This window comes from Leucopleurus acutus, assembly GCF_964270905.1.
Source record: "Leucopleurus acutus genome assembly, chromosome: 9".
In the NCBI taxonomy this organism is placed as follows: domain Eukaryota; kingdom Metazoa; phylum Chordata; class Mammalia; order Artiodactyla; family Delphinidae; genus Leucopleurus; species Leucopleurus acutus.
Window position 1 is genome coordinate 33,620,709 of NC_139144.1, and position 24,493 is coordinate 33,645,201.

Below are 24,493 nucleotides of genomic sequence, written 5' to 3' on the forward strand. Positions count from 1 at the left end.
ATTAATAATTTTTACTGTTTCATTAAGGACATTTAAAAATGAAATGAATTAACTTTTACTGCAAGTGCCGGTGAAGAATACAATGATTATGAGTACCACAGGTTAGTGCCATGGCCTTGATTCACGCTAAGGTGCCAGCCAGTTTACCCACCATTGTTTTCGCACCATCAGGGCAAATGTCGACATGGTGAAAGACGCAAATAACATCTTAGTAGTATTATAGAAATAGTTTTGACTTCTTGTACCTCTTTGAAAATGTCTCAGGGACCCCCCCCCCCCCCCCCCCCGCCAACCAGGGGTCCACATGCTGTATGTTGGGAATTGCTGCTCTACAGTAATGTGATGTTTGAAATTATTTGGATTAGGTATTCCTGTGAATGTGTATTTACATCATAACACAACAGATGGCAGGAGCAACTGAGGATTTTATTCAACTCCATGGCATGTTAGCCTTGAGAGAGAATTTTACACAAGTCAGTTTGTGAAAAACAGGTGTGGGAAGAGAAAAAAAAATGGAAAAAAAATATAAGAAACTAAACACAAAAGAGAAATCTAGGTGTATAAGAGGCAAATAGTTAGGGAGCATTTCAACGTGCATGAGCAAAATGAAGTGAGTTTGGGCGTTTGGGCAGCCACAGTTAGGCTTTAAGTTCCTCAAACCAAAGTGAAACCTACATGATGAGTACAAGTCTTGCCTAAGAAAATGAATGGCCTTCAGTACCTTCAGTATGATAACCTTTGGTTATTCCTAAAATGTTAGAGAAAACTAACTAGAATCTAAGAGCACCATCAAAGTTTCATTTGACAGTTTAGATGTTTTGAGGCTGGAAGCTTGTGCTGATTCATTGTATTTGTAAGGATGACCAAGTAAAGAGTCAAGCCTCTGACACATTTCAGCCAGCTTTCCTTGCCCTATGTAAGTTAGTTAAATTTAGAAAATAACTAGTTTTGTTCCTATCGCAGGAGAAGTAGTTTTCTTCTCTCAGGCAATGATTTTTTTAAAAAATTTAATTAATTTATTTTTGGCTGCGTTGGGTCTTTGTTGCTGCATGTGGGCTTTCTCCGCGTGTGGGGGATACTCTTTGTTGCGGTGCTCAGGCTTCTCATTGTGGTGGCTTCTCTTGTTGCGGAGCACAGGCTCTAGGCGTGCGGGCTTCAGTAGTTGTGGCGTGCAGGCTCAGTAGTTGTGGCTCACGGGCTCTAGAGCGCAGGCTTTGTAGCTGTGGTGCATGGGCTTAGTTGCTCTGCGGCATGTAGGATCTTCCCAGACCAGGGCTCGAACCTGTGTCCCCTGCATTGGCAGGTGGATTCTTAACCACTGCACCACCAGGGAAGCCCCTAGGCAATGATTCTTTTCTTTTCAAGAATTAAATACAACAATGACCTTTCAAGGTATTTCACAAGTCTTTTCCATTTCTTATATTTTTATTGGTTTGAGAAAGCTTGGTAGCTTGCCATTAAGTTTTCTTTTTTAAATGGCTTTGTTTTGCTGATCTTGGCAGTTTTTAAATGATCCATTCAACAAATTGTTGAGTGTTTATTACATTCCAGCTACTGCTTTAGGTTCTTGGGAGACAGAAGTGAACAGAAGACAAGAACTTGCTCTTGTGAAGCTTAGGGTCTAGGACTGTGCTGCCCACTAGGGCAGCCACTGGCCACATGTGGCTATCAAGCAGTCGAAATGTGGCTAGTCCAAACTGAGATGTCTATGTGTAAAATACACACTGGATTTTGAAGACTTGGTTGAAAAAGAGAATATAAAATATCTCATGGATATTATAATTTAACTATTTATAGGTAAATTATAATGTAATATAATGTATATTTTCAGTTTGTGGAAAAACAGGTGTGGGAAGAGAAAAATAACAACTGGAAAAAATGTTCCTGTTTAATCTTAGATCTGTTGGTGAGTGGTATGCACACTAAAATCAAATGTATCTTAAACTATTTTTCTTTGAGATACTGTATTGTATACAGAACACCCACAAGGATCGAGCAAAACTTGTTTTTTCTATGGTAATTTAAAAAGCTGGAAGATTAAAAAAAAACCATAGTATACATGGCAAAGTTTAAACCATTAAAATGATTGAAATGATCTTTTTCTCCTTCCCCAAATGCACCCACTTTGTAGTTTCTTGTGGTTTTGTTGTGTTGAGGAGGAGACTTGTATACATATACAAGAATCTACGATTGCATACTTTTTAGAAAAGTATAGTTTAGTTCTGCCCCTTACCATTTTGAAGTTTTAAGAACAGTTTTAAAGGTGCTTTGGAAGCTGGGAGGGGGGAAAATCGTGATAATATAGTATGTTCAATACTATTAAAATAGTGGAGTGTTGAGTTAGGAGTAAAGTATATTTACTCATATCTGGGCTGCAGATTCATTAAAGCTTGTTTAAATGTGTTTGTTATGAATAGAATATTAACAGTATGTTACGTTTCATTATTAGTACTTGTTATAGATGATTCGAATTTTCTGAAAACTCCAGCATGTGGTTTACCCCATCATCAGTTACAGAACGAAGAAATGTGTTGTGCAATGTTAAACCAAAAATTAGAAAAGAACAAAAAACCCACCAAACCTCTGAAAAACCTCAGAGCAGTCCTTTTAAATAGCATGTACATAATGTATTAGATTAACGGGAACTAGTTCAGTGCTCTAAATTTAATTCTGATTTTTTTTCCCCCAACTTTTTTGTTTGTAAAAATTTCTTTAAAAATCTTTAAAACCTTTAATTTTACTTTTAATATTTTAGTTTTTTCTTCTTTTAAAATGGTGTTCTTAAACTGCTTTTTTGGATTCCCAAACGGCTGTTTATTTTTAAAGTTAGGGTTTTTCCAGAGAAAACTTATTAAAATACTCTGGAAAATACTGAAACTGATTTGCAAGTTAAAAGATAATAGTTCAGGATTTTAAAGAAGGAAATTATTTTTAGTTTTTAAACTGTTAATATAAATATTTTAAAGTGAAGTTACATTAATAAATTTTTCACAAATGAAATAATGGTGTGTTTTAATTCCAAATGGAAGTCTAAGACATTTAGTGAACATCAGTCTGGCTGATTCTGAATTTATAGACTTGTTTAATAGGTCTTAAATAAACTACATAATTAAATGTTACTGAGCATCTCATAATAGAATTACAGCTAGTAATTCATTACTGCATAATATATCTAAGATTAAATTATAATATATAATATATATTCATTACTGCATAATATATCTAAGATTAGTGGTCTTGAATTTTAAACAATTTATTAAGTTTATTTTAAAATATTACTGTTTATACTGTATAAATATGTAGATCTGACACGTTTTAGTTTTGTGTATGTTAGCTTTTCATATGGGTATTAGTATTTAACTTTTTCAAAACAAGTTTAAATTTTATTAATTTAAATTTTAACTTTAATTAATTTTATTAAATTAAAATTTCACTAAACTTCTGAATGGTTTGGTCAGATATAAAATTCTAGTTAGCTAGTTTCATTGTAATTTTTAATTTGGTTTAAATACTGCCACTCTAAATCTCTATATTTATCAAAGGACTAGATGGATATTTTTATAACATCAGAATACCTAAAACAAATATTTAACTTTTGATTAAATTTGAAACACTAAAACCTTTTAGAATCTGGAATTGGTCTCAGCAAAGTCTGAGTTTGTGTATGTATATTTCTTGTTATTCCAATAATGAAGAAAACAAAAAATGCTAAGAATTGAGATATTTGAAAATAAAGTTTTAAATTACTGATTGCGCAAAACTTAAAAATTTCCAAGATGCTTTTAATCCAGAGCCAATTGATAATAAATCTTCTTCAAGAGATTGCATTTTAAAACTTCTGTGGCTCATTTGCAGTTTTGTTTTCTTTCAACTTATGTTGAGTCCTGCCAATGACCAGTGTGCCCAGGTGCCAGAGAGACAGGAAAGCGTTAACTTAAAATTTTGAGAGATTAACATTTTATTTATTTACTTTTAAATTTATTTTATTTATTTTTGGCTGCGTTGGGTCTTCATTGCTCTGTGCGGGCTTTCTCTAGTTGCGGCGAGCGGGGGCTACTCTTCGTTGTGGTGCGCAGGCTTCTCATTGCGGTGGCTTCTCTTGTGGCTCACGTGTTCTAGAGCGCAGGCTCAGTAGTTGTGGTGCACGGGCCTAGTTGCTCCGCGGCATGTGGGTTCTTCCCGGACCAGGTCTTGAATCCGAGTCCCCTGCATCGGCAGGCGGATTCTTAACCACTGCGCCACCAGGGAAGCCCACGATTAACATTTTATAGTAATCTTATTAAATTAAGAAAGCAAATTTATAAGAATGATAGGGCTTCCCTGGTGGCGCAGTGGTTGAGAGTCCGCCTGCCGATGCAGGGGACATGGGTTCGTGCCCCGGTCCGGGAAGATGCCACATGCCGCGGAGCAGCTGGGCCCGTGAGCCATGGCCGCTGAGCCTGCGCGTCTGGAGCCTGTGCTCCGCAACGGGAGAAGCCACAACAGTGAGAGGCCCGCGTACCGCAAAAAAAAAAAAAAAAAAAAAAAAAAAAAGAATGATATGTACATTAACATTTTTAGCTATTGTCGTAATTGGCAGTAACTTTAAATGCATAGCTGGGCTGAGTTTTTCAGACGGTCTGCTTAGGTAATTTGCAGTTTCTTGGAAGACATGAGAACTGTTAAGATTCTGAAATTATATATATATCTATATATAGAGAGAGATATATTTAATCTACAGAATTTTAAGGTATGTGTGTCGTTACAAGTAAATCAGATCTGGTTCTGGTTGGTTGTTTTGAAGCTATTTGTTTGACCTCATTACTGTTATGACTCTGAATTTATATAGGCTCTTGGAAAGATAGACCAAGCTGCATATATAGTATTTTTCCTGTTGCTTTTTATGCTTGTATGAGAATGAAGATAGAAATCTGTAGCTAGTTTTAAAAATTTACCCACTACATATTTAAAGCTTTCCCAAGTCCCCAAATACCTAAAGTTATAAACATAGGAGTAAATATTTTAATGACGTCCAGCAGATAAATCTATAGGGAAGGTATTTACTATCCCGAATACTTGTAACTTTTTTTTTTTTTTGGTCTCACCGTGGGGGCTTGTGGGATCTTAGTTCCTCCACCAGGGGTTGAACCCAGGCCCTCAGCAGTGAGAGCTCAGAGTCTTAAGCACTGGAATGCCAGGGAATTCCCTGTAACTGATACTCTTACGTTTAAGATGTGTTCCGGATTTCATTATCAGTAGAACATGCTAAATGTAGGTGTATGTGTATGATGTAGAACCTCTTAGAAAAAAACGTTAAAACTTTGACCTAGGTCTTTCCCCAGCCCTTCTAAGCCTGTGGTAAAAACAACAAAAACAAAAAACGTGATACGTGAACAGATGGTGGTGAGAGGTGTGTCAGATTCCGGGTGTGCTGCCCCCTGGTGGACGATCTGTCCCTATCGCCTAGGTTTTTGCACTTGTTTCTACAAGTCGGTCTTTAGGCAATTAAAGTGCTTGGCTGTTTAACATGTTCTTAAGTGTTTTGAAAATGCATAAGTTTTTATTTCAACATTTTTACAAGGTGTTAAAGTCTAAAGTCCAGCCCACTAAAATTTAATGTCCTGTACAGATTGTTAATGACAGATTCGGATGGTTTTTCTGATAGTAAAGCTTTCAAAAGGGTTACAACATTTTGGAAGGGGGGCAGAAAGGGCCGTTTTAAACTCTTGGTGTCTGTGTTACAGAGAAAGCCTGAGGGCAGGTAGATGAGTTCCAGATACATTTGAGGGTAATTACTCTGCAAAGGTGAGAGCCTTTTATACCTTTTGGTGCTCAGTGTACTCTCTCCTTTTGGCTTATGTTAAACTTTTTGGCCAATCATATCTATATAATAAATATGACCAGGAGTTTCTTCCTTTGAGAGACTTGTGTCCTCCATGAGCATGGAGATGTTAGTCATAATGTGTTTTTGTGTATAATGATAGTGCAAGGTTATCTGCAAAGTCTAGTATGGTTATATCTTGGAAGAAAAGAGTTGAGTTGCCCTGGATGAGGAATGTCAGAGATATTGGGATTAAACTTATGTATCTTTGTTTTCTTGCTACATGACAAACCATTATATATAAAATAAACAACAGGTCCTACTGTATAGCACAGGGAACTATATTCAATATTTTGTAATACCCTATAATAAAAAGAATATGAAAAATATGTATAACTGAATCACTTTGCTGTACACCAGAAACTAACAACAGTGTAAATCAACTGTACTTCAATTAAAAAAAAAAAACTCGAGGGCTTCCCTGGTGGCGCAGTGGTTGAGAGTCCACCTGCCGATAATAGGGGACACGGGTTCGTGCCCTGGTCCGGGAAGATCCCACATGCCGCGGAGCGGCTGGGCCCGTGAGCCATGGTCGCTGAGCCTGCGTGTCCGGAGCCTGTGCTCCGCAACGGGAGAGCCTGTAACAGTGAGAGGCCCGCGTACCGCAAAACAACAACAACAACAAAGCCCGGGGCTTCCCTGGTGGCGCAGTGGTTGAGAGTCCGCCTGCCGATGCGGGGGACACGGGTTCGTGCCCCGGTCCGGGAGGATCCCACGTGCCGCGGAGCGGCTGGGCCCGTGAGCCATGGCCACTGGGCCTGCGCATCTGGAGCCTGTGCTTCGCAACGGGAGAGGCCACAACAGTGAGAGGCCCACGTACCGCAAAAAAACCAAAAAAACCCCAAATCAGAAAAATAAATTCTTCAATTACATAAAACAGAATTTTCATACTGATTCTCTTGCAAGCAATAACAATTGTTATTTTATTTGCTTGATTATACAAAATATTAAAATTAGAAATATAAAAAAATTAGTAATAAAAACCATGTGAATTGTATAACTCTACTTCTTGGAAACAAGAAGGCATCTAAACTTCATTGTTCAAACTGTCAGGTGTACTGGGATTGTTGTAGTTGCTAAAGTTGATGAGAAGATTATATAACTTGATAATGACCAACTGCAACTTTCTCACTTAAAAAAGCAAAACAAACAAAAAAACAAACCCAAGAATTTGTCTTGGATAAGGACCACGTCCAGGTATCAGTAATATGAAATAAAACATTAATATAGAGATATCCCTATGTTCAAAATACAGCACTTTTAAAAATTGAGTCCTCTTAAAACACCTCTTCTTGCAGATATAGTTTACTTAGTGATGGGGACTTTTATGTGGAAAATAAGTATTACATATAAAATGTTGTATGATCCTGAAATTACTTTGATAAATGGAAATAAAATTCAATCAGTTTTCCCTTTGAGTAACAAGTATACTACATTTTAGATCAGCTCTGTCCGGTTGAAAGATGTGAACTATGTATAGGTAATTTAAACTTTTCTAGTAGCCACAGGTAGACGTAAAAAATAGCAGGTGAAATTAATATTTTATACAACCTAGTCTAGAACTTTAAATTTTTTAACATGTGATCAGTATAAAAATTGTTGAGAAATCTTATTATACTCCTATTTTTGTACTGTCTTTAAAATCTGTTACATATGTTACAGTCATAGAACAATTCAGTTTGGACTGGGCTAGCCACACTTCAAGTGCTCAGTAGTCTCATGTGACCAGTGAATATTCCATTGGGTAGAGCAGTTTTAAGATACACAGCTTGTGGGACTTCCCTGGTGGCACAGTGGTTAAGAATCCACCTGCTAATGCAGAGGACACTGATTTGAGCCCTGGTCTGGGGAGATCCCACATGCTGCAGAGCAACTGAGCCTGTGAGCCACAACTACTGAGCCCTCATGCCACAACTACTGAAGCCCATGCGCCTAGAGCCTGTGCTCTGCAACAAAGAGAAGCCACTGCAATGAGAAGCCTGCGGACTGCAATGAAGGGTAGCCCCTGCTCGCTGCAACTAGAGAAAGCCTGCCTGCAGCAACGAAGACCCAATGCAGCCATAAATAAATAAATAAGTTTATTTAAAAAAAGATACACAGCTTGTAAAATCACTTGTTAAAAAATATGATGGGGCTTCCCTGGTGGCGCAGTGGTTGAGAGTCCGCCTGCAGATGCAGGGGACACGGGTTTGTGCCCTGGTCCGGGAAGATCCCACATGCTGCAGAGCGGCTGGGCCCATGAGCCATGGCTGCTGAGCTTGTGCGTCCGGAGCCTGTGCTCCACGACGGGAGAGGCCACAACAGTGAGAGGCCCGCGTACTGGGGAAAAAAAAAAAAAAAAAAGAAAAAAATATGATGAGTCTTGCTGGGAAAAAATGTAATGGTATTTATAAAATTAGTTTAACTGTGGGAAAACGGGAATGATTATTTTTCAGTTTGACTCAAACGTATTAGAGGTTTTGTATCTTAGTACTTCATTCCTTTGTGACCACCCTAATTTTCAAGGAATATATATGTATTTGCTATATTGTGTTAATGTTACACTTTTTTAAAAATAAATTTTATTTATTTATTTAGGCTGTGCTGGGTCTTCGTTGCTGCACGCGGGCCTGCTATAGTTGCGGTGAGCGGGGGCCACTCCTTGTTGCACTGCACGGGCCTCTCATCGCAGTGGCCTCTCTCATTGTGGAGCACGGGCTCTAGGCACGCAGGCTTCAGTAGTTGCAGCATGCAGGCTCAGTAGTTGTGGCTCACGGGCTCAGCTGCTATACGACATGTGGGATCTTCCCGGACCAGGGATTGAACCCGTGTCCCCTGCATTGGCAGACGGATTCTCAACCACTGCGCCACCAGGGAAGCCCTACACTTTTGAAAGAGTCATACAGGCACTGGGTCTTTTATTTAAATAGACACTGTCCCTGATGTTCAACTACATGCATTTCTGTGGTTGGTTGAAATACTTGTGGTAACTTTTCTGGTTAAAGACACATTTTCAGATTCTCAGTGTGAAGACTAGAGAAATCTTTTGGTTATTCAGGAATCAAGGATCAGTTTGTGTCCTATTAATTCAACTATTATTTTTCAAAGTGATCTGTCATCTTGCCTTGCGCATATCCTAATGAAGGTCAAGAACTTTATATTCCTCCGTTGAAGGGACATATAGTCTCCTACAAGAAAAAGAGATAGCAGTGTATATTTGCAGGCATTAGTAATAAGAACAGCACATAGAAGAACATTCAGCCTTTCCTGGACTCTACCAAGTTTCCATCCGTACGCTTAGGGCTGTCAGACTGTTCTACATAGATGCAGATGATAGTGTGCACCTTTGAAAGATAAATACCTCTGTTTTACTTAGTGGGACATGGATATTATTCCCATGAAGATGTGGGAGCTGAGGGATGACAGAAAAATCACCTTAGAGTCTCACTTAGAACTGTTGTGTTAAGAGAGACTTTTGTTTCTTTATTCCTTGTTGAAGCATTGTTGAGTAATTTGCCTGTTAGGAACCAGGAAATCTTCTAAGCACGGGAGTATACAATAGTCAATAAGGTAGAAATGACTTGGCCTTCATGGGGCTTGCCCTGTTAAATAGACCTCAGTGGCCACCAAACTTAAGTGTGTGTGAAACCACATTTCCCTGCCCCATCCCCAGAGACTCTGATCTAGGAGGTCTGTATTAGGACCTGGGTATTTTCATTTTAAGTAAGCCCTCTTGGTGATTCTAATGTAGATGCTCCTTAGACCACCCTTGGAATGACACCTCTTTGTTTTTTAATTTTATTGAAGTATAGTTAATTTACAATGTTGTGTTAATTTTTGCTGTACAGCAAAGTGATTCAGTTATACATAAATATATTCTTCTTCGTATTTTTCATTATGGTTTATCACAGGATACTGAATATAGTTCCCAGTGCTATACAACAGGACCTTGTTGTTTATCCATCCTATATATAATAGTTTGCATCTGCTAATCCCAACCTCCCAACTTTCCCTCCCCCACCCCTTTCCCCCTTAGGAACCACAAGTCTGTTCTCTATATTTGTGAGTCTGTTTTTGATATTTTATTTATTTATTTATTTTTGGCTGGGTTGGTTCTTTGTTGCTGTGCGCGGGCTTTTTCTAGTTGCGGCGAGCGGGGGCTACTCTTGGTTGCAGTGCGCGGGCTTCTCATTGCTGTGGCTTCTCTTGTTGCGGAGCGCGGGCTCTAGGTGCGTGAGCTTCAGTAGTTGTGGCACGCGGACTCAGTAATTGTGGCTCGCGGGCTCTAGAGCTCAGGCTCGGTAGTTGTGGCGCACGGGCTTAGTTGCTCCGCGGCATGTGGGATCTTCCCTGACCAGGGCTCGAGCCCTTGTCGCCTGCATTGGCCAGCGGATTCTTTTTTTTTTTTTTTTTTTCTTTTTTTTGCAGTACGCGGGCCTCTCACTGTTGTGGCCTCTCCCGTTGCGGAGCACAGGCTCTGGACACGCAGGCTCAGCGGCCATGGCTCACAGGCCTAGCTACTCTGCGGCATGTGGGATCTTCCTGGACCGGGGCACGAACCCGCGTCCCCTGCATCGGCAGGCAGACTCTCAACCACTGCGCCACCAGGGAAGCCCTGGCCAGCGGATTCTTAACCACTGCGCCACTAGGGAAGTTCTGGGAGCGCAGTCTTAACCACCGGACCACCAGGGAAGTCCCCGGCGCGATAAGTTTTGAAAGCTATATATACACCTGTGAAAGTACACCCACTATCGAGAACACTTCTATCCTTGACATAATATATATATGTGTGTGTGTATATATATATATACACACACACATATATATATGTTTTGCAGGGGTACTTTTTTTTTTCCTTTGAGCTTATCCCTTTTACCCGGACATTTGGGTTCTTCCCAGTTTTACCTGTTTACAAACTTAGAGCTAAGTTGTTGTGGTTTTTTTTTGCGGTACGTGGGCCTCTCACTGTTGTGGCCTCTTCCATTGCGGAGCACAGGCTCTGGATGGGCAGGCTCAGCGGCCGTGGCTCACGGGCCCAGCCGCTCCGCAGCATGTGGGATCCTCCCGGACTGGGGCACGAACCCGTGTCCCCTGCATCGGCAGGTGGACTCTCAACCACTACGCCACCAGGGAAGCCTTACAGCTAAGTTTTTGAGTCAGCTGCAGCTTTATCTAGAGAGACACTGTAAGGAGGAGAATGCTTGAGAGGCTGCATTTCTAGTCTGAGGATTTGATAAGAGACTGCCGAGTCAGTCATGAGGCAGGGTTATGCCAGTTGACACTTATCACCAGCAATCTGAAATGCATCGTTTCCCCAGGTATTCATCTACTTGGAGTATTCTGCTTTAAAAAAAAAATTGAGGTTGACCTTTTAAGGAGCTAATTTTTAACTGTATAAAAGAAGCAAGGATAGATATAATTACAATAGTCTATCCTCCTAACTATATTCCATCTTACTGATTTCACTTATAATCCAATTAGTACAAGTAATTGTATTGAATTTGGCCAGGTTGCAATTAGTACAAGTAATTGTATTGCAATTAGTACAAGTAATTGTATTGAATTTGGCCAGGTTGAACTTCCTCTTTGGGCATAGTTTGTGTTGGTTGGGCACAGCTAAGAATGAAAACCTGCAGCCAGTTCAGAGTGCCTGCAAGTGACAGGTTGAAGAGGCCAGGCCATACTGCTCTGAGTCTAGAGGCTTGTCTTTTTATTTGAAAATGACCAGTACACATATGGACCATGTGTCCCAGCTCTTCGCGTAAGAGATCAAGGCAAAGAGGAAAATGTTAGAAGTTAAGCTCGACTTGTTTTTCTCTTCCTGTCTTCAGCTGGTATTAGCTGTGTTAGATCATGATCCAAGCCTCGGCCTCTTTATATCTGTGAAGTGGGAAAGTGGTGATTCTCTTGATTTGTATAAGTGATAGTAGAAAGAAAGAAAGGAGGGATGGCCTTTTGGGAGAAACAAGATAAAGAAAATGAACATTTAGGACTTATAGGTGGTTTGGATGGAAGGTTGCAAGTCTGTACACTTGTATGTCTTGCACTACGACTTAGCATGAAATGACTAGCTTTAAGGGCCTAGGTGCCAGTGTATACAATTTTCATAATATCTTGAGGCAGTTGAATTAGCTGAGTTTCCAGCATAGTTGACTTTCTTGGTATTCATATGTAACCTTGTCCATTTAATGCCAATATTGAGTTTTAGTATGTGAATTGATTGTACGGTTTAAAGCTGTGGAGCAAAGTGAAAATTTCGCTTGAGATTGCCATATCTTTGACCTTTGGGTTTAACACGCAACCTGTAATTTTTCTGAAGTTTTTTTGATAATGGTTACGTTATTGGTTGGATTATAAGTGAAATCAGTAAGATGGAATATAGTTAGGAGGATGGACTGTGGAGCCAGAATGCCAAGAGCTGGATTCTGACCCTGCCACTCATTAGCAGGGTATGTTTGGGCAAGATAAACTTGTGCTTTTGTCTTCGAATCTATAAAATGCTGACTGGGAGGGTTACATGAGATAACAGACATTGTCTTAGGCAGTTTGGGCTGCTGTAATAAAATACCATAGACTGGATGGCTTAACAGATGTTTATTTCTCACAGTTCTGGAGGCTGGGAAGTCCAAGGTCAAGGTGCACGCAGATTCTTTGGGTTCTTGCTGAGGGCCCCGTTCTTGGCTTATATAGACAGATGCCTTCTTGCTGTGAGGTCACATAATCTTTCCTCAGTGTGTGCAGTGAACAGAGCCCTGGTCTCTCTTCTTAGAAAAACAGTAATCCCATTATGGGGGCTCCATGCTAATGTCCTCACATTAGCCTAAACACTTCCCAGAGTCCCCATCTCCTAACAGCATCACATTGGGGGATAGGGCTGCAACATACGAATTTTTTTGGTGGGGCATAAACATTCAGTCCATAACAGACGTAAAGCATTTTCTTGTTTATATTCTTATTTATACCTGTCAAGCTTTAATGTGGAAGAAAGATGTAAATATCAAAGACTTTTGGCAAAAACATAGTAACCTAAAATTTGAATTGAAAATAACAGTTGGTCCTCCATATCCATGGGTTCTGCATCTGTGGATTCAACCCACTGTAGATGAAAAATAATTGGGGAAAAAAATCCAGAAAGTTCCATAGAGCAAAACTTGAATTTGCCTTTTGGGGGCAACTGTTTACATCTCATTTATGTTGTATTTACACCTATTTACATAGCATCTACATTGCATTAGGTATTATAAGTAATCTAGAGATGATTTAAAGTATATGGGGGCTTCCCTGGTGGTGCAGTGGTTGAGAATCTGCCTGCCAATGCAGGGGACACGGGTTTGAGCCCTGGTCTGGGAAGATCCCACATGCCGCGGAGCAGCTAAGCCCGTGCACAACTACTGAGCCTGTGCTCTAGAGCCCGTGAGTCACAACTGCTGAAGCCCGCGCGCCTAGAGCCCGTGCTGTGCAACAAGAGAAGCCACTGCAATGAGAAGCCCGCGCACTGCAACGAAAAGTAGCCCCGCTCATCGCAACTAGAGAAAGCTCACGTGCAGCAACGAAGACCCAACGCAGCCAAAAATAAAATAAATAAATTTAAATAAATAAATAAGTAAAGTATATGGGATACTATCCATTTTATATAAGGCACTTGAGCATCCGTGGATTTTGGTATCTGAGGGGCTTCTGGAACTAATCCCCTGTGAATTTGGAAGGATGACTGTAATCACCGTGGACACATGGTTTATTTCGCTTTCAAACAAAATGGGTATTGTCTAGCTCTGGCCTAGGAGTGATGACCAGCCCTATAACAGCACCCAGGTTGTGTCTCATTGTATTATTTCTGACTAAAAGGAACCGGTGCTCCATGTAGATGAAACTGGTTGCAGGTGGGGGCAGGAAGTGTACAAGTTGAACCTGGATTATCATAACAGAAGGCAAAAAAGCTCTCAAAGATTGCTGGAGTCATTTCAAAAGATACAGGATCAAAAAAAAAAGATACAGGATCAGTGTGAAGAGGCCTCCACTGATTAGCCAAAGATGGGGCAATTTGAGCATTAAAAGGAATTAATGCAGCGGGTTGATACACACAAAGTATTTGTGAATCCATAATGTTACTGAAAAAAATAAGCATTTGGTCATCTTTGGACAATGCCAGGGGACCAACTCATCATTCTGAAAAGTCTGAAATAATAATGTCTTTGAACTCCTGAAAGAAGACATTGAAATGAGGATTTGCATGAAGCTGGTTTATTTTGGAGATGGTTTCATCTCCAAATGAGGGAATGGGGAGAGTGAAATGGGGGTTTAGGACAAGCCAAGGAAGGGCACTTTATTGAGGTTGCCATAAGGAAATAGGACCTTTGAGGAATGTACAGAATGCTTCCCAGGTGGAAGACTGGGACATTTATCTACTGGCTCGCAACGTTCTCCTCTGTAAATTACAGGTTGTCTTGAGGGTTTCATCTCTCCTCTGTTTCTGGGCTGTTCTTTTTTTTTTTTTTTTTAATTCTCCCTTTTGACAAAGGGTGTTTATTTTTTAAACATCTTTATTGGAGTATAATTGCTTTACAATAGTGTGTTAGTTTCTGCTTTATAACAAACTGAATCAGCTATACATATACATATATCCCCATATCTCTCTCTCTTGCACCTCCCTCCCACCCTCCCTATCCCACCCCTTTAGGTGGACACAAAGCACAGAGTTGATCTCCCTGTGCTATGCGGCTGCTTCCCACTAGCTATCTATTTGACATTTGGTAGTGTATATATGTCCATGCCACTCTCTCACTTCTTCCCAGCTTACCCTTCCCCCTCCCCGTGTCCTCAAGTCCATTCTCTATGTCTGCATTTTTATTCCTGTTCTGACCCTAGGTTCTTCAGAACCTTTTTTTTTTGTTTTGTAAGATTCTGTATATATGTGTTAGCATATGGTATTTGTTTTTCTCTTTCTGACTTCACTCTGTATGACAGACTCTAGGTCCATCCACCTCACTACAGATAACTCAATTTCGTTTCTTTTTATGGCTCAGTAATATTCCATTATATATACGTGCCACATCATCTTTATCCATTCATCTGTCGATGGACATTTAGGTTGCTTCCGTGTCCTGGATATTGTAAATAGAGCTGCAGTGAGCATTGTGGTACATGACTCTTTTTGAATTATGGTTTTCTCAGGGTATATGCCCAGCAGTGGGATTGCTGGGTTGTATGGTAGTTCTATTTTTAGTTTTTTAAGGAACCTCCATACTATTCTCCATAGTGGCTGTATCAATTTACATTCTTCTGGGCTGTTCTTGAACTCTTCTGAGGCTTTGGTGAAAAACCTGAGGTGAAACAGAGATGCCTAAGGGTGTGCTTAGGGGTGGAAGGAGGCGGGACAACTTCACTGTGCTTGGGACTGTCTCCCACAGCTGTGAATGAAATCAGAGGTGAGCAAGGGGATGTGATGAGCAGCACAAAACCATCTGCAGAAGGGAAAGAATCAAATACTTACCCTGCCTTTACTATACTTACTTCGGTTCAGCGTATCCAAATATGTGATAAAGGAAAGTTGTTCTTTATGGAAGAACTCCAGCTAAATTAAAAAATACGGGGCTTCCCTTGGGGGCACAGTGGTTAAGAATCCACCTGCCAATGTAGGGTACACGGATTCAAGCCCTGGTCCGGGAAGATCCCACATGCCGCGGAGCAACTAAGCCTGTGCGCCACAACTACTGAGCCTGTGCTCTAGAGTCCACGAACCACAAGTACTGAGCCCTTGTGCCACAACTACTGAAGCCTGCGCACCTAGAGCCCGTGCTCCGCAACAAGAGAAGCCACAGCAATGAGAAGCCTGCGCACTGCAACAAAGAATAGCTCCCGTTCACCGCAACTAGAGAAAGCCCGCGCAGCAGCAAAGACACAGCGCAGCTATAAACAAACAAACAAACAAATAAATTCATTAAAAAAATATGGAAGGCATGATACAATGAGGAAATACATTTTCAACCTTTATGAAACAGTGGATTTAGGCAGTGATCATTAGTGATTGCAACATCACAGGTAGACAAGCAGGGATAATGTATCTTTTCATGGAAGTATAAAACCTCCCCTGTGATAGTTTATTGTCTCTCCCTAAACAAACAACAGCAAAAAACAAGTCAAATTTTCAGATCTAATTACCACTTTTATAGGGGTCAGAGTAACATCATAATGAACACCACCATGGGAGTGTAAGTAGCAAAATCCAGGCAGTGAGAAACAGGAGACAAATGACAGGTTTGGGATTTTTTTATTCTCTGAATAAGTTGTAAGGATAGAAAGGGAAACACGTAGCTTATGAGGCTAGAGTCATACTGAAGCATGTGCAGTGTATGGCTCTTTTTTGATACTGATTGAACAAACTTAAAAAAAATTTTTTTAAATGGGGAAATGTAAACTAACTAGATATTCAGTATGAAGTTTTTATCCATTTTTAAGGACATAATAGTATTTTGTCTACTTAAAGAGTCGTTTGAAAGAAGATGCTAATATAAAAGACATGAGAATGACAAAAATTTAGGGTGATGGTTACTTTCTAGGAGGCAGGCATTAGGGTGAGGGAAGAGCATGGTAGTTTCACTTGTCTTGTTCTGATTTGGTGAGGTGGGTTCATATATGTTTTATGCTTTGTAATGTAAAGATATTACACACCATTGTATATCAAATTCAACATAGCAAACAATTATTTAAAATGACACAAAGAGGATGCAATGGGTAAAACACAGAATGAGTAATTGCACAGGATTTATTACCTGGACCTCCAAATAAATAGCAAGAAAACAGAGTGAAGGGGAACTCTTATATCCAAGAGACCTAAGAGATGTTGACTCTACACATGTGGGCATATTGTTGGGATCTTGATATGAACAGACCAACTGTAAAAAGATAGTTATTAAGCAGTTGGAAATAAACAGAGTGTGGGTATTCTCAAGGAATTTTTGTTAATCACTTTTAGAAGCAATAATGGTGATATAGTTAATTTTAAACAAAAAAGGTCCTTTTGTCAGTATTTACAGATGTACTGTAGCGTGACAGGCCATGTAAGTGGGACTTGTTGGTACGGGTGTGAGTATAGATAAACAAGATCAGGTGATCATACTTGGTAACTGATACAGGCATATGGAGGTTGATATGATTTTTCTACTTTGGTGTCAATTCGAAAACTTCCATAAAATCAATTTAAGTCAGTTCCATTTATTACTAAAACTTTTGAAGATGCCTTTAGGAGTCTATATGAGCTTTATTGGCTTTTATCCTGTAATTAAACCAGCTTTTAATAAATAATGAGGGACTTCCCTGATGGCACAGTGGTTAAGAATCCGCTTGCCAGTGCTGGGGACACGGGTTCGATCCCTGGTTCGGGAGGATCCTACATGCCTCGGAGCAACTAAGCCGGTGTGCCACGACTACTGAGCCTGTGCTCTAGAGCCCGCAAGCCACGATTACTGAACCTGAGTGCTGATTCTCTCGAAGCCCGTGTGCCACAACTACTGAAGCCCACACGCCTAGAGCCCGTGCTCCATAACAAAAGAAGCCACTGCAATGAGAAGCCCACGCACCGCAACGAAGAGTAGCCCCCGCTCGCCGCAGCTAGAGAAAGCCTGCACACAGCAAGGAAGACCCGGTGCAGCCCAAAAAAAAAAAAAAAAAAGAGTACTGAATTTTATTGCAACTATTTCAGGCACAGTAAGCATTTTTTAAAGGTTAAATGAGAGCTTAAACTTTACCTCATTTTTCCCTCTCGGGGGAAAACCCTTAAATTCTATATGATTAACTTATAAGTAGACTGTGTGGAAGTTTTCTTTTAAAATAGCACGAGAGATTAAATCGGCATTTTCCTGTTTTTGTTCTCAAACTTCAGTATAGCTATTGTTCTTCTCACTCCCCCATGAGCTGTAATAAAATCATGTTAGTTTTTGGATGGTGGATCCATGAGTCTTGTGTTTTCTTCCCCTTCTATATGTTATAACAAATGTTAATTTAACTATCAATTGAGTGCTTCTCAGGTGCCACACACTGTTCCAGACTCTGAATGCAACAGTGAACAAGACAGCCTAATGAGTCCCTGTTGTTACAGGGTGTGATCCTTGTTACTACGTAAGTGTGTTTTAGGAGGAGGTGAAACACCAACTTATTTTGCTGATAGTTAAATTGAACTTTAATGAGTGGGTAATCACACTGGAAAACAGTATCCGTTTTCTTGACTCTTAAGTATTTAAAACCCAAATATAACCAACCTATTTCTAAAAGCTCAGATGGGAGATGGGAGCTAAGAATACAGGCGATAGTGTTTTTTTGGTTTTTTTTTAATTAATTAATTAATTTTTGGCTGTGTTGGGTCTTTGTTGCTGCGCGCGGGCTTTTTCTAGTTGTGGCAAGTGGGGGCTACTCTTCATTGTCGTGCGCGGGCTTCTCATCGCGGTGGCTTCTCTTGTTGCAGAAGAAGGGCTCTAGGGGCTCGGGCTTCAGAGTTGTGGTGCACGGGCTTAGTTGCTCCGAGGCATGTGAGATCTTCCTGGACCAGGGATCAAACCCGTGTCCCCTGCATTGGCAGGCGGATTCTTAACCTCTGCGCCATCAGGGAAGTCCAGGTGATAGTGTTTTAACTGTGTATAGCCAACTTGATTAGTACAGCTGAGTGGGGTCCTTTTTCTCAAGTACCTTCTGGGTCAGAGGTTTGCGTTTATGTACTAGATGAGAATTCATGCCTTTGCTTGGACTTTTTTAATGCTGGGCCTTTTGGCTCTTGTAGTGATAAGAGTGGACCATGGGGAGAGGAGCTAGAGGTGAAACTGCAGAGTTTAAGATTAGTTACTGGGTAAGTGGGAAAGAACACTGCTAGATGTCAAAACACTAACTGTATGAAAATAATCCTGGTATTTGTCTAAAATGAAACACGAGAGAATCAGATAATGGAAAAGGGACAGCCATTTAAGGGAAATAATTATTCTGGAGTAACTTCTAATAAGTAAATGGATGTCAGATGTACATTTTGAAGAATGTGTGGGGAAAACATGGCTAATGGATTACTTCTAATGTACAAAAAATAGTATCCTATTTAAAGAAGTTCTTGGGAACCCTGTGAAGTAGGTATTTGTTGTTTTAATAATGAATAATTACCTGCTTGGTGACCATAACTCTCTATGTATACTTCTGTGTGTGCTTTTGGGAAAATTTTTTGGTAATATATATACCCAGAAAAATGAGTCCAGTAGAGATGAATACTTAGTTTCTTAACATTGTGCTGTAATTTATTGTGTCAGATGGTTGACTGACAGATTAGTACTTGCAATGTATAGTAAATAATTCTTACTTCCTTGGTTACCCAGGGTAAGTATTTACACAGTGTAAGTAACTTTTCTGCTACCTAAAGCCATACATGGCAGATTAGAAATCTATGTTTTAGGAATGTTTTTATTAGGGTATATTTTTTAAGGTAAATACAAAACTTATACAAAAGCAGAGATACAGTACATGTCCTGCAGCTTTAACACTTATTAGCACATGAATTTTTTTTTTTAGCACATGAGTTATTTTTGAAACAAATCCCAGAATAACGTGTAAATTCTAAGACTATGTGGTGTTTGAAAATTTTTTCTTAAATTGGCATTCTGTCACTATCTCTTTGATATATTGCCCTTGGTGATTGTGCTTTGTTTCACTGTCTCATAAAAATAATGTAAAAATGGTTTTTCCTTCATCGTCTATTTTATCATTATAAACAGGATGTACCTGAGTTTGTTAATCTATATGTTCTTTAGGGTTCCATAAGGGATAGGCAGTGTCTGTGGCATTTATTTGTTCTTAAGGGTTTGGGGTGAATGGGAGAGACAAAGGAGCAGGCTGTGAATGTAGTCCCAGCTGGTGTTTTGCTGTGGTACTTAAAAGTGGATCGTTTGACCCAGAAAAGGAAATTAACTATAGTTCTAGAAGTTAAAAAATTATTTCACTTGAGATGTCATGCCCAATTGTTAGTCTCTCTCTTTTTTTAAAATAGCTAGTTGACTGTAAATTCCTTTCCCTCTAAGAGTGTGACTGGTATGTGGTATCCGTAGTACAATCTCACATAATTCATGTTCCTTCCTTCCTTCCTTCCACCCTCCCTCTCTTCTTCTGCTCCCTCCCTCTGATAGTATTGAGGAGGGGATAGACGAAGAGGGACGTATATTACAATAGATTTTATTATTATATAAAATACATATTGTGTTTTATATACATAGCATATGTATAGGTATACGTGTAGGCATTTGAACTAAGGTAGGGGATTTTTAATGTTTTTTGTGCCATGGACTCCTTTGGCAGCCTGAAAAGTATGGACCTCTTAAGGTATTTTTAAGTGCATAAAATAAAACACATGGGATTATAAAGGAAATTATTTTGAAATAAAGTTAGAATAATGTTAAAGCTTGTAGTAGCATGTGTTTCTTAACATAATAAGGAAAAGTTCTAGCAACACAACTAACTTTCACAGTAGTGATTACACATGATATTTAAAGATCTGCAACAACGTAAGTGATGTGAAAATATCTGATTTATTTTAATGTCAAAAGTACAAGTCATATAATTCTACTGTTGTTTGATGCCAACATCCATAATTGAAGGTGGTGCTAAATTTCAGTTAGGGGATAGTGAAAATAAACATGTGATTTCCCCCATACCCCACCCCTGCTATCCAAGTTCCTTGAATTCTGTCCATGGACCCCTTGGCTGTGATCTCAGATTAAGAACATCTGGACTTAGGCTTTGTTTGTGTTCTGGGACGCTTACTTTGAGGCTAAAGGGTTTGAACTTAGAATATAGTCATCAGATGAAATGTTTTTCAAACAATGTATCTGCCAATTTTAGTGGCTTTTAGAATAAGCCATAACAATCCAATGATGCTAGATTTCCAAACGGTCTCAGTATGCATATTGTGATAACTTTGTCTCCTTTTTCCTTCTTGGGCTGCCTTTTCTTATTATATATTAGTTTGTAATTAATATAAAGTATTTTAAGTAGTTTCTAAGCATCCATGTTGGCTATTAATATCTTCTGCATTTACTTTTTTTTTTTTCTTTTAAAAAACATTTTAATTCTTCTGCAGGATTCGGAAACTTCAGATACGAAATATCCCGCCTCATTTACAGTGGGAGGTAAGAATTTCTATATTTAAAACTAAGATTTTAGTATCTAAGCCTATGGGTAGTTTTTCCAAAGGTTTTTCTCCTTCCAACTCATGGATGTGCTAGAACACACACGGTTCTTCTCTTTTATGGTCTGTGTCTTGCATTGGGCTTTGCTTTGTAAGAGTATACTATATCTTTGAAAACAATCTGCTCTTTGAGATATTTAAAGTTGAAGTAAGTTCTGGGGTAACTGCGTAAACTTGCTCATTCAGTCACATCCCACAGAATCTTGTTTGAGATCTTTCTGATGAGTTTTGCTAATTGTATTTAAATATGAAGTTCCCTCCTTGGCAATTTTTTAAAGAGCAAATACTGCTATTTATGCTTTATTTTAAAATGTTACTATGCTTTCTTTTGCTCACATGGTGGCACTGTAGTAATTGTATATAAACACAAACCTTTTAGCACAATTGAATAGCCTGTGTCAGCAATTTCCAAACCATGTTGATGATGTCATGGTGAGAATTTGAGACCCCAGTAGTTGAAAAGATAAAAGGAAATGTCTGTTGACTCTTCCAGATGATGGACCTGAAAATTCTTAAAAGCTACTTTGGAGAAGGTGGTGCAGGGAAAACTGCTCAGCTTTCGTGTATTTTTAATATAAAAATCAAGAGTAACTAGCTTTGTGTGTTTCACATTAGTGTTCTAAAATGACATTTGAAGAGTCACTAAACCAGAACCTTCATCAAAATGCAAAGAATGGTTAAAAGGTTTCTTTGGTGGTGAGTTTAGGAAAGCTGGCCTGACGTCTCATTCTCCAAGGTCCCAGTTGGTAACAAATCACTTATGCTCAGAATATTTTATAGCACATTTATTTTCAGAACAATGTTATTGAATTTAGTCTTTGTAGGACTTGGTTCTTTGGTCTATGTTGAATATTTTTCAAGTTATATAATGTATACTTTTGTAGATAGAAACAGTGACATTAGATTAAACTCAATGCATTTTCTTGTTTTAGTTTAACATTTGTTTAGGAAATTCAGTATCTTGGAGGATGAGTCCCTGAATCAAGTGTCATGGTATCAAGATTGCTGGTTTAATCCCCTTTTTTATTTATGTGTTTTTTTTAATTGGAGTATAGTTGATTTACAATGTGTTAGTTTCAGGTGTACAGCAAAGTGATTCAATTTTATATACATATATATATTGGGTTGGCCAAAAAAATTCATTCTGGTTTTTCCATAACCTCTTATGGGAAAACCTGAATGAATTTTTTTGGCCAACCCAATATATACATACATTCTTTTTCAGATTCTTTTCCATTATGCGTTATTACAAGATATTGAATATAATTCCCTGTGCTCTACAGTAGGTCCTTGTTATTTATTTATAGTAGCGTGTGCATGTTAATTAATCCCTTCATTTTAACATGGGCTGTGTTAAATATGATTTTCTACTTGGGAACTAGATCTAGTGTAATGTAGCTTTCAATGGAAGAGTCAAATGGTGGCAGCCAATTTTAAGTAAGTGAATTGTTAGTGTAGTAGCATATCAGCTATAGGCAAGTGGTAGTTTCCTTATAATTCATTCATAGTATCTCTTCAAATTTAGATTGCAGTGGCTTCTTGAGCATTGTTGATTCTAGTTTTGGTGGCTTCTCAAGATTTTAGTTCATGGCATTCTTCTTCATTCTGGGTAAAATTAAATCTGTGAGAATAAATCTTTATTTGCCACATCTAACTTTTTTTTTTTAATTTCATTTTACCCTCCCCCATAGTCCTTTGAGGTAAGGTGAAGTTGGTGACATTATCTCCATTTTCAAATGGGCAAATACGGGCCCACAGGGTTCAAAGAATTAAGTAAGAACAGATTCTGAATTTAAAGAGACGTGGAACTAGACTTTGAAACTCTTGACCTTTGACCCCTTTACAGTTTAAAGGATGGTTTGAAATACTGATTGACAAAAACTATTGAGGGCTTGTTAGGAGTAGGATGAACTATTGGGATATTTCCTTTCTTTGAAGGCTTGAATGACCACCATCTGTTATTTCCTTTTTGAGGAGTCACTTTGTGTAACATTTTATTTGTACACACTGAGCCTGCTGGTTGTCTCGTGCCAAAGCCTTATAGAAGGTGATAATTTTGCAGTTATATGTCTGGACTTCCTTTATAATGGAAAAATTAGACTTTGAATCCACGAATTAATCTTAGAATCACTGAAAATGTAATGACCAGACATTACGTGCCTCCTGATTTGACGCAATAGGAAATACATAGCAACATAGATGAAAAATTCTTGTCAAAAAAATAGAGGTTTGACTGGATTCAATTTCAGTCTGACTTTGAGTTTATAAGAAGTATAGACAGTAGGGGCACAAATGAAATGATGCCATGAAGAAACACCTAGCCAATTCCAGAATATGGGATATTCCACAGAACAAATGACATTGTTTAGTAATCAAGTGATGGCATATTAAAAGGGAAGGGGACTGTTACAGAATAAGACCTATGAGAATAACAAAAAAGCAAGCATACACCTGCACTAAGTTATTTGTGAACCACATAAACAGTCCTTAGGAGCAGCATGGAGTATCTAGAAAAGCCTTAGAGTTTTTTGCAGGAGGCTTTTGGCGTCAGACTTGGGATTACATCCCAGCCCACTGCTTACTAGATATGTGATCTCTGAACCAGTTTTTAAAATTGTCAAAGCCTCATTTTCCTCCTTTCTAACATGGGGATGATAACAGCCGCTTGATTGGGTTGCTATGGGCGTTAATAGGATTATGCATGCTCAAACCCTTAAAAAAAGCTTGGTACATATAAGTGCACCCTACATTTTAGCTATGGTATGAACAACAAATTCATTTCCTCCCAACTTAAAGTTCTTGTGCTTAACTCAGATGCAGCCTATAGCACACACAAAAAAACAGGTATTATACCAGGGGGAATTAAATGTGGAGAATTACACAGATGCTAGAGGGCTGAATGAGCAAAGACGGAATCCATAGATAGTGAGGACTATAGCAGCTCCCACCCTGAGGCTGAGTGGGGAGGAAAGGGGTCAAGGGAACAGGGTGAGGTTATCAGATCCTAGAAGCTTGAAGGAAGAGCTCAGAGTAGCTGAGGGTGAGCAAAGGATGCTCCCCGGCTGTGGCTGGTGCCTGGGATGGGGGAAGAAGGGAAGTGATGAAGCTGGTTCTGGGAATGCCCAGAGCCGCTAGAGTCCCAAACCCATGGCTGTTAGGATGATGCTGATAAATGGGAAGGAACACGTGTCATCTCCACTCGTGCTCTCCAGTCCCCCTCTTGTGCATTCTGTCAGCAGAAACCACCAGGGAATGGCTGGCAAAGGTGCGATAATAGGACAGAGTCCCAGTCCCAGCATCACAGAGTTGGAAGGGGTATTTGGAACTGAGAGCTTAATTTCCAGTCAGAGTCCTATCCCAGAAGTGAAAGTTCCTCCCCTGTTCTGCCAGTGCTCTTCTAAGCCATTTCTGTGAGGTCATCAAAGAAATGACAGAATCTGGGACCA

General features: G+C 39.4%; 1 protein-coding gene across 4 annotated transcripts in view; it reads left to right on the forward strand.

Annotated features, from left to right (window-relative positions):
• The window catches only part of IGF2BP3 (insulin like growth factor 2 mRNA binding protein 3), a 140,973-nt gene that overhangs the window by 18,831 nt on the left and 97,649 nt on the right, over window positions 1-24,493 (forward strand). For all 4 annotated transcript variants that reach the window (XM_082846367.1, XM_082846368.1, XM_082846369.1 and 1 more), the window contains one exon: window positions 20,940-20,988. In XM_082846367.1, coding sequence (XP_082702493.1) covers window positions 20,940-20,988 — 49 coding nt within the window. The remainder of the gene's footprint in view (window positions 1-20,939; window positions 20,989-24,493) is intronic.